Source organism: Sus scrofa, chromosome 15, assembly GCF_054392235.1.
Source record: "Sus scrofa isolate SSC_HxYL_T2T_F1_AM1 chromosome 15, Sscrofa_HxYL_maternal_Yorkshire_Landrace_v2.0, whole genome shotgun sequence".
Taxonomy (NCBI): Eukaryota; Metazoa; Chordata; class Mammalia; order Artiodactyla; family Suidae; genus Sus; species Sus scrofa.
The window spans coordinates 153379089-153389518 of record NC_139397.1 but is presented as its reverse complement, the minus strand read 5'-3'; the positions used below and the strand labels follow the sequence as shown (position 1 = coordinate 153389518).

At 62.5% G+C, this 10430-nt stretch overlaps 2 protein-coding genes across 2 annotated transcripts; both read left to right on the top strand.

The window, feature by feature from the left end:
• Window positions 1–326: 326 nt before the first annotated feature.
• On the top strand, window positions 327–1277 carry LOC100625810 (olfactory receptor 6B3-like). The gene has a single exon (XM_003359708.3). It carries the CDS (start codon window positions 327–329, stop codon window positions 1263–1265), a length of 939 nt encoding a protein of 312 aa, XP_003359756.3. The 3' UTR covers window positions 1266–1277.
• Window positions 1278–8691: 7414 nt separating this feature from the next.
• OR6B2 (olfactory receptor family 6 subfamily B member 2) lies at window positions 8692–9937 on the top strand. The gene has a single exon (XM_003133786.3). The coding sequence runs from the start codon at window positions 8990–8992 to the stop codon at window positions 9935–9937; it is 948 nt and encodes a 315-aa protein (XP_003133834.3). The 5' UTR covers window positions 8692–8989.
• The last annotated feature ends 493 nt before the right edge of the window (window positions 9938–10430 follow it).

Genomic DNA, 10430 nt, shown 5'->3' with positions numbered 1-10430 from the left:
CTGGCAGCAGAGACTGTGGGGCGTCCTTTGCTGTCCTACATTCCCTGGAAAAGTCCAGGCTGCGAAAACAGACGGTTTCGAGACGCCCCTGGGAGAGGAGGGGGCAGGGTACTCAGGGTGACGGGTCCCCCGGAGACCCAGAGCTTTCACATGCGGATGGTAAGGGCTCAACTGGGGGACGGTGTCTGCTGCCCTGGTGCGGAAGGAGCCCGTCCTTGGACCAGACACACCCCCAGCTGAGCTCTGCTCTCTCCCCAGCCGCCCTCCACCCTCCCCAGGCTGCCCGGCTGACGGGGGTCTGCAGCCCGGGGCGCCCAGGCAGCAGGATGAGGGGCGAGAACGGGACCCAGGTGGGCGCCTTCGTGCTGCTGGGCTTCCCCACGGCCCCCGGGCTGCAGCGCCTGCTCTTCCTGCTCTTCCTGCTCATCTACCTCCTGGTGCTGCTGGAGAACCTGGCCATCATCCTCACCGTCTGGAGGAGCCTCTCCCTGCACAGGCCCATGTACTGCTTTCTGGGCTGCATGTCGGCCCTGGAGCTCTGGTACGTGTCTGACATCATCCCCAAGATGCTGGGCGGCTTCCTGCTGCAGCGCTGGCGCATCTCCTTCGCGGGCTGCATGACGCAGCTCTACTTCTTCAGCGCCCTCATGTGCACCGAGTGCGTGCTGCTGGCCTCCATGGCCTACGACCGCTACGTGGCCATCTGCCACCCCCTGCGCTACCCGGCCATCATGACCGCGGGGCTGTGCGCCCGCCTGGTGGCCTTCTCCTTTGCCAGCGGCTTCTCCATCTCCGTGATCAAGGTCTACTTCATCTCCAGCGCCACCTTCTGTGGCTCCAACGTCCTGAACCACTTCTTCTGCGACATCTCGCCCATCCTCAGACTGGCCTGCACGGACTTCTCGACGGCCGAGCTGGTGGACTTCGTCCTGGCCTTCATCATCCTGGTGTTCCCGCTCTCGGCCACCGCGCTCTCCTACGCGCACATCGTCCTGGCCGTCCTGCGCACGCCCTCGGCCACGGGCCGCCGGCGCGCCTTCTCCACCTGCGCCTCCCACCTCACCGTGGTCGTCATCTTCTATATGGCCTTGATCTTCATGTATGTCCGGCCCCAGGCCATCGACTCGCGGAGCTCCAACAAGCTCATCTCTGTTTTTTACACTGTCCTCACCCCCATTTTGAACCCCTTGATCTACTGTCTGAGGAACAAAGAATTCAAGGATGCTTTGAGGAAGGCTCTGGGCTTTGGCCAAGCTCCACCATAGGCACCATTTGCCTTCTGCTCATGGAAACGTTTAAACACACGCCTCCTCTCTGATGAGACCATTGGAGTTGTGACGATGCAGGCGCCTTGCCGTCTTGCAGGGCTTCTCTTATTTTGACCCTTGCTTCCACATCTATTTTTCTCCCTCGGCTCACAGATGTTAGAATCTAGGTGTGGGTGTGGGTGTGGGAATGCCGCTCTTTTCTGCCTGTCGTGTGTGAGCAAGGAAGAGCTGGGGATTTTCCCTTGGCTTTGAATTACCTTGCACATTTCAGGAAACAGCAAAAGGCTTCTAGAGTCCTCAGTATGGTGCAGCATTTTAAAGAACTGAGCCCTTGAGCTCTATGGGTACCTGAGCCCCAAGTGTCCTCGGAGCAAAGTGCGTGGGACTTGCAGGGACCTTAGACTGGGTTTCAACACTCAAACCTTCTGCTCTCAGTCCGGGGCTGGACTCCAGCCCCTCCTTTTCCTGCGCATGAACCCCCGCCCCCATCCGTCAGCTGCAGAGAGAAGGGTTGTATTCACATGGGAGCTGACCCTGGTGGACCTGCACCGCAGGAGCAGGTGTCCCGGAAGGAGGGAACCGCATCTGGAGCCCCTCAGAGCCCAGCGTGGTGCCTGCTGGGCAGTCCACAGACGTGGGGAACAAATGCCCCAAGGCGTAAAAACCAGGTTCCAGCCTTCTGCAAGGAGTGACCACGGGCCCTACACCCCAGCCTGAGTGCCAGGAGCCCTGCCCAAGATCGGGGAGAGGAGCTGGCATCTTAGGAGGAGTGACCTTCAGGGGCAAAAGCACCGAGTCAGCACTGGGGCACCGGGTCAGCATCTCAGGATGTGGCTCCAGTGTGTGCGGAGGCCCTTACAGCATTAGACAGGTTTCCAGACGCCACTGATCGGCTCCAGCGCTCAAACAGCAGTGTGTAGGACAGTTGGGAATGACAAGAGAAGATCTGAGCAGGTTCCCACGGGATCAGGGCGGGGTTTGGGGACTTGAAGGGGGGAGGGGCCGTGGGGACCACGGGGCTGCTGCAGCACAGACCACCTCTCTCTGTCTGACGCGGCCTGGGACTGGGACAGACCCCCGCTTCCCCCTCGCCTCCCCCCACCCGCCCCAGGGGATCCCTGCCCATCAGCCCCACGGAGTCCAGCCGCTGTCCAGCTGCACAGGGCCCTTTGCCCCCTGCTGGTCACCATAGGGATCAGACTCAAACCGGCCAGGCGCAAAGGCCAGGAGAGCGTCCCGCAGTGGAGCCGGGCACCTGAGCAGGTCTGCGGTGCTGCCGGGACCCCACCTTCCACCTCTGTACATCAGTTCTAGTCCCTCCAGCCACATGCACTTGCTCTGGTTTGGGTCATTTGCTGGCCATCCCCCCACGCCCGGCCCGAGGTCAATACCTGAGACACAAAACGAGGGAGACTCAGCCGGCTGTGGTGGCCCCTGGGGACAGTGGACAGGGACAGCACTGGGACAGGTGCAGGGGCGTGCAGTGGCCTAATGAAGCCAGAGTGGGGGGCAAACCCAGGGGGCCCCCTGCAGGAGGGTTGGAGAGGAGGGGCTCCGGGCAGTGCCAGCGCCTGCAGGGTCCCAAAGGCAGCTCTGTGTGGTGGCCGCACTTCGGGGCTGACGCCTGGCATGCACGAAAGGAGGCGTGAGAGGCAGGTGGAGGTCGGCACCCAGAGGGGAGATGGACCGAGGCCCCCAGGTTCTCCTCCTCCACGGGAAGTGACTGATCTCCGTGCCCCATTCGCTCTGCTCAGTCAGACCCCAGGGCCCTGTAGGACGTAGCAGAGGGGCAGGGGGCCAGGAGACCCTGCCTCCTGCTGCTCCACCAGCCAGGGACCCGGCCATGTGCCTGCCAGGGCCTCGCACAGGGTTCCGAGAGCCTGTTTCCCTCCCGTCTGGTGGCTGAGCCAGCGACAGTTTCCCTCTCCCGGGAACCTCCTCCGTCCACAGCCTCCTCTGCGCACAGCTGGCTCACTCGGGCGTTCCTTCATGCACCCGCTCATTCATTCGCCTGGCCAAGCGCTCGCTCGGTGCCAGACCCGAATCCAGGCAGCCGAGGTCTGATGCTGAACCAAACAGACCAAACCCAGCCCTTGTGCCGCTTATGTTCCATCGAGGGTGGAGACACACACAGAATAACGAAGCTGAACGTGCAGAGGGGAGGCCAGGGACACATGGGAGAGGGAAAAGCGCAGCGGGAGTTACCCCCCGTGGTCCCTGGAGCCCGCGAATGTGACCCGGGTCCTTGCAGACGTGATCAGGTGAAGAACCTGGAGATGGGGGGTCACTGCGGCTCGTCCAGGTGGGGACACACAGAGGAGGCTGAGCACAGCCGAGGGTGCCGTGTGACCCCAGAGGCAGAGATGGGGGCGGGGGCGAGGGGACGTCTGGAGTCCCCGGCGGCTGGAAGGGGCAGCAAGGACCCTCCCCGCAGCCTCGGGAGGAGCTCAGCAGTCCCACGTGTGATTTGGGACTTTTAGAATAAATTCTGTTGTTTGAAGCCGTGGGAGTGTGTTACTCCGGGTCCAGGACACTAAACCCACAGGAAAGAGAATGGGGTAGCCCTGGGGAGAAAGTGCTGTCATGAAGAACGTTCCAGAGGCCACAGGAACCAAAGCCCTCAGGAGGAGGGGGCAGGCCCCCGTGTGGGGCTGGGGGTCCAGCGGCATCGGAAGAGGCGAGAGTCGAATGAGACCAGAGGGGAGGAGACCCAGGCCCAATGGCAGGGGCCGTGCTGGCCCCGACGAGCCCGTCCTTCTGGGGCTGGACACTGCTGCGATTCCGAGCTGTGGGGACCAGGACCTGACCTGCGTCCCCTCGGTCCACACGCCGTGTGGCCGATACACAGCCACCCGGTGGCTCTGGCTTTGGCCTGCACCCGCTTGGAGCACAGTCAGCCCACAGTCCCTCCTCCCTCCGAGCCAGGGATAGTGGCTCCTCCAGCCAGGAGCACAGGATGTGGCCACCGAGGGGCGTGGTGGGGAGCTGGACCAGGGCCACGGCTGTGGGCCCCACAGACTTGCCCTTGGCTGACCCCAGAGGCAGGAGGAACTGCTAATTGGCTGTGTGGGCAGCGTCGCCTGTCTGTCGGGGGTAATTGGACCCTGGAGTCCTCATGCTCCAGCTGAAAACACCACGACCGTGCCTCCCAGCTGCCCAGGTGGCCCGCTTCTCCAGAGCATGTCCCTGAGGCCAGCCGGGGAGTCGCCAGACACGGGGAGAAGCCACTCATAGTGAGGTTTCCAGGACCCCAGGTGGGCCCCAGCACTTTCCATGCTGGCGCCTGACTGGCTGTGCTGTGACTTTAGAGCAATGCATTTACCTTGCATCTGGTGGAGGGAGTGTGTGTGTGTATGTGTGTGTGTGTGTGTGTGTGTGTGACACCCCCAACCATGCATGCCTGCACACAACCGATTTGAGGCAAGGGCTGTGCAGGACTCCCCTCTGCAGCCCATCACCAAGCCTCAAGGGTGCTCCATTAATGGCCCTCATACCTATGGGTACTGTGCTGAGTAGACACTTATGGGTACTGTGCTGAGTACACACCACGGGTACTGCGCTGAGCCCGACTTTCTAACATCATTCCCATCCAGACCCAGCAGATCAGAGGACACCTGCCCCCATCGTATCTCAGGTGCTGTCCAGGGGGTCTGCCAGGTATGAGGGAAGCTGAGGGTGCAGGTGGAGTCAGGGAAACACTGCAGCGCTGCCCCCTGATAGGCCCTAAAATGCATCCTCTCTGAGAAGGGGGTCTTCCCTCCCCGCTCTGGTTCTCCTGAGAACTGGAGGTGGCATTCGCCGGCCGGGTGAACACCTTCTCTCCGCGGCCCCTGGGGGACCTGCTTCCCAGGACAGGACACCGGCTGCCTCCGCCAACCCGCGGAGCCTGTGCGGGGAGGCGCCGGGGGAGCAACGGAGCCGAAAATGCAGCCGGTCTCAAAAGAGCCTGGGACCCAGGACTGGACGAAGGACACGAGAGGAAAGCAAGACCGACTCCACAGGCGGACTGGGGGCCCGCCGGCAGCAATGCACCACTGTTCATCCCGTGGACGTGCTGAGCATGAAGCCGGTGGCGGATGTGACCTCGGAGCAGCTGCAGGGAGAGTCTGCACTGGCTTGCCCCTCGTCTGCAAGCCTGACACTACTCCCAAATCGAAAGTTGACTTCGAAAATACAGCCGCGGTCCTGAGTGCATGTGAAAACAAGCCATGAGGGTCCTGAATTTGTAAGTGAACCCAAGTTTCCACGTAACCAGCCCATCCAGTGTTAATTCCCCAACTCACTAGGGATCCGTTACACGGTCCAAATAATCGTCACCGACGCCTCGGAGCCCCCACCATCCTAGGAGGGGAGCAGAGGCCAGAGCCTCCAGGGGACCCAACCTGTCCGAGGAGTGGGGGCTTGCACCCCCCGCCCCCGGCAGGCCCTCAGTGGGGACAGGGACGCGGGGCAGGCCCCTGGCCGCATCAGGCTTGGCGGTCGGGACCCCTCCCAGGGCAGGGTCCTCGCTGCGCTTGGAGGCAAGGAGACAGTGGGTTTGGGTTGAAACCCTAGAGTAAACATTGAGCCTCCTGAAGTCCGGCCTCACCTCGGAGCTGTGTGCTCTCGGCTGTGTCGGCCCCGAGGGTGAGCTGGCTTCTCCCACAAAGCCCGGCCTTGGTGGAGGAGAACAGTCTCCCGGGCAAGGCTGTGCCCTGAGGCAACTCCTTTTCGGAATTTCTTTTCCAGCCCAGCCCTCTCCCCTCTACTCCAGACTCCAACAGCCAACCACCCAGGAGCTCCCACTAGGACATCCAGCCAGTGCCCTACCCTGCCCCAAAGCACACCCCCGGATTGCTGGCTACCTGTGGTCCCCTTCTGCACCTCCTGTGTTGTCCGTGATAAGCATCTGGGCCAAAAACCTGGGTCTCAGAATCGGGGGCTTGCTCTCTCGCTTCTCCTTTTTGCCCATGAATCTCCCACGGCGTGAGAGTGTGTATCAGGGTTCATCCGCTCAGCTACTGAAAGGCGTCTTGGTTGCGTCCAATGTTTGGCAGTTATGAATGAGGCTGCTCCGATCCTGTGTGTGCAGACCGCGTGTGGAAACGGCTGGGTCATGTGACGAGACTCACTGCCTGCCCCCTGCCCAGCGGCCTTCTTCCTGCCAGGGACCCAGTCACCTCCCCGTCTCCGGCCGTGGCGCCCACTCTTCCCTCCTCTGGAAGCGCTGCTCCCCCATGGCCCGAGCCCTCCTCATGGCCTCATCTGACTTCCCTCCGAGGGCCCCGACCCTGCCACACCCCCTCGGGCCACGGGACGGTGGAGGGAAATTGTTGTCCCTCTCAGGGGCCCTCTAGGGTTCCTGGCTGGGTCTGAAGTCAGAGGCACAAAGACAGGAAAGAGCAGGAGAAGAGCATGTAGATGTATTTAATGCACATTTGATGAAACCCCGGGGCCCCAGTAAGGAAAAGAGGTCTGAAGAAATGGCTGAGCCGGGGCGTTTTTAGGCTGTCCGGAGCGGGTTCAGAGGGGCGAGGAGTCTGAGGGGCCTGGGCTGAGCCGGGGACCTTAGCCAGGCCTGGGGGGACCTTCGCAGCACCCTCCTGCCCAGAGGCAAAGCGGCCCCTTTCCTTCCCCCGGGACGTGGGGAGCGCCCACCTCCCCAGAGGGTCTTACCCGCCGATGCACGGGGTGGGGGGACAGTCACAGTGACCTTCCTGCCTCTGCCATTTGCTCAAACTCCCCCCACTGAAAATATTCAATATGCCAAGATGCCAGGCGGAGGCCGTGTGTCCTGACCCGTCACAGGGCCGTCTCCCAGATTCCCTGCCTCTCGGCCGGGTCTCTGAGTCTACCGCCTCCTCGGGGAACGGAAGCGCCACAGGGACAGCCCCCAGCGGGGGCTCCAGAAGCATCTCCAGTCCAAGAAAAACGGGACAGCAAGAAGGAGGCAAGGCACTCGTGACATCCTGAAATCCGAGTCACCCCTGAGAGCCGGCCCAGCGAGACAAACGCACCTTCCCAGGCGGGGGCGGCCGGAGACAGAGGCCAGGAAACGCCTGGTCCCCAGAGACCCCGTGGCCTCCCAGCAGGCTCAGGGCAGCTGGCATCCTCTCTTGTGACATCGTCGGCATGGACAAAGCCAAAGATCAATTGTGCGCCTGGACTCGTTTCAGTGAGTCCCGTCACCGCTGCCCCCACTGGGGCCCTCTGGACAGCACAGGTGCGGGGCTGCCAGGCACCCGCTGTGCAAGCCACTGACGTCTGTCGGTACCCGGGGAGCCGGGTCCCCACTTCCTCCTCGGAGATCCCTGAGGTGGAGTGAGGCCCAGGTGTCACCCAGGGGCAGGAGGCTGAGCGAGGTGCCAGGGGCAGGGCAGGTCGGGGGAGGAGGGCAGTGGCAGCAGGTGGCAGAGGTCTGTGTCGTGGGCCAGGAAGGCACCAGGTTTGCAGCTCAGGGCGCGACCTGTCCTTGGGGCCGCCTCGTGGTCAGTTCCCGAGAGGCCCTCAGGCCCGCCACCTCCACCCTCCTGCCAGCGCGGTCCTGGGTGCCTGGTGGGACGTGGGCCTTGGCCCCCTGCAGCCGCCCAGTGGATCTGACGCCCAGACAGCTGCCTTAGCACAGGTGCCCCCTGCTCGCCTCCCTGGCGACAGCCTGCCCAGGTGACCAGGGGACTGACCCCGTGCCAGCAGAGGCCAGGCCGCAGCCCCCAGCCCGTCCTGTGGTCTCCTGCGAGCAGAACCGCAGCCCTCACCCCGGTTTGGAAATGCTCCCTGTTGGCTGGTCCCTGACCTCCTGCAGAGTCCCTGCCATTTCCCCCCGGTGGCTGGGAGGACGCTTCTGGATCTGTGACCCCTGCTCCCTCCTCCAGCCACGGCAGGCCAGTGGCTGCCCTTCCGCGGGGCCTTCTACTGGCCACAGGCCCCGAGCCTCAAGCGTCCCGGCCCCGCTGCTGTGGGCTCAGGCCGGGAGCGGCGGCCACGAGGAGTGTGCGTGTGTCTGAGGGTCTGTACGGTGGGTGAGCGTGTAAGAGCGTTGTGTGAACATGTCTGTGCGTTTCTGTGCCTATGAGTGTGTTGGTGTGACAGTGACCCTAGTGGGGGTGGGCATGGGTTGAGGGGGAGCAGCAGGTCACAGCGACCGGAGACCGAGAGACCCTGGCTCACCTGTGGTGGCTCCTCAGCCCCTGACAGCCCGTCCCTCTGGGAGGAGGGGACATGCCCGCTGGCCTCCCCCACAGGTCCTTGCTGTGCCGGGGCTCAACGCGGGCAGAGATGGCCCGCAGCCCTGCCATCTCTGACATGTAGGGACAATGGATAAAAGCAGCCTCTGTCCTGGTTGGCTGGGACTGAGTGCTGGGGGGAGGGGCTGCCAGGGGTGGCGGGGGATCCAGGCACAGTTCTGCTCAGACATCAGGTCAGAGCCATAGCAGGCCTGGTCCCAGCGGCGGCTCCTGATGGGCCGTGCACACGGCCTCTTCAGCCCTGGACACCGAGCCCCTGCTTGTCCCCTCTCCCCAGGTCCCCTCTGTCGTGGTATCTCGGTGCCAGCACTTGGGGCCTTTCTGCTGGGAAACACCGCAGATACGGTACCACGGCTGCCAGGTCCGTGAGGAGCCGGGCGCCCGTCCTTGGACCAGACACACCCCCAGCTGAGCTCTGCTCTCTCCCCAGCCGCCCTCCACCCTCCCCAGGCTGCCCGGCTGACGGGGGTCTGCAGCCCGGGGCGCCCAGGCAGCAGGATGAGGGGCGAGAACGGGACCCAGGTGGGCGCCTTCGTGCTGCTGGGCTTCCCCACGGCCCCCGGGCTGCAGCGCCTGCTCTTCCTGCTCTTCCTGCTCATCTACCTCCTGGTGCTGCTGGAGAACCTGGCCATCATCCTCACCGTCTGGAGGAGCCTCTCCCTGCACAGGCCCATGTACTGCTTTCTGGGCTGCATGTCGGCCCTGGAGCTCTGGTACGTGTCTGACATCATCCCCAAGATGCTGGGCGGCTTCCTGCTGCAGCGCTGGCGCATCTCCTTCGCGGGCTGCATGACGCAGCTCTACTTCTTCAGCGCCCTCATGTGCACCGAGTGCGTGCTGCTGGCCTCCATGGCCTACGACCGCTACGTGGCCATCTGCCACCCCCTGCGCTACCCGGCCATCATGACCGCGGGGCTGTGCGCCCGCCTGGTGGCCTTCTCCTTTGCCAGCGGCTTCTCCATCTCCGTGATCAAGGTCTACTTCATCTCCAGCGCCACCTTCTGTGGCTCCAACGTCCTGAACCACTTCTTCTGCGACATCTCGCCCATCCTCAGACTGGCCTGCACGGACTTCTCGACGGCCGAGCTGGTGGACTTCGTCCTGGCCTTCATCATCCTGGTGTTCCCGCTCTCGGCCACCGCGCTCTCCTACGCGCACATCGTCCTGGCCGTCCTGCGCACGCCCTCGGCCACGGGCCGCCGGCGCGCCTTCTCCACCTGCGCCTCCCACCTCACCGTGGTCGTCATCTTCTACGTGGCCTTGATCTTCATGTATGTCCGGCCCCAGGCCATCGACTCGCGGAGCTCCAACAAGCTCATCTCCGCAGTTTACACCGTGCTCACTCCAATCGTCAACCCCTTGATCTACTGTCTGAGGAACAAAGAATTCAAGGATGCTTTGCGGAAGGCTCTCAGCTTAGGTCAGTCTTCACTGCAGCACAACTAAATATCCTAAAATCTAATTTGGGCATAGCAGAAATATCATCTTATGATGTGCTCTATGTTTTTTATTTATTATTATTTTTTTTGCTTTTTTTAGGGCCACACTCATGGCACATGGAACAGGCTAGGGGTCGAGTTGGAGCCACAGCTACCTGCCCACACCACAGCCATGGCAACTTGGGATCTGAACCTCGTCTACAAACTATGCCACAGCTCACGGCAACGTCGGATCCTTAACCCACTGAGCGAGGCCAGGGATCGAACCCGCCTCCTCATGGATACCAGTAGGATTCATTTCCATTGAGCCCCGAAGGGAACTCCTCTATGTTTTTAAAGTCAATCTTAAAATGAAATTTAGCAAACCTCCAAAACTGTGTACAGATAACAAGCCTCCATCTGGATTTTTTTTCACAAAAGGACCACAGTTAGATCATCAGATCATCGGCACCCAGCTTAAGCGCTAGCAGCCCCTCTCGCCCTGGCCCCAAAAGCTCCTC

Bases quoted from the DNA above. Each gene is read 5' to 3' on its own strand.
- LOC100625810 (XM_003359708.3), top strand. From the start codon at position 327: ATGAGGGGCGAGAACGGGACCCAGGTGGGCGCCTTCGTGCTGCTGGGC.
- OR6B2 (XM_003133786.3), top strand. From the start codon at position 8,990: ATGAGGGGCGAGAACGGGACCCAGGTGGGCGCCTTCGTGCTGCTGGGC.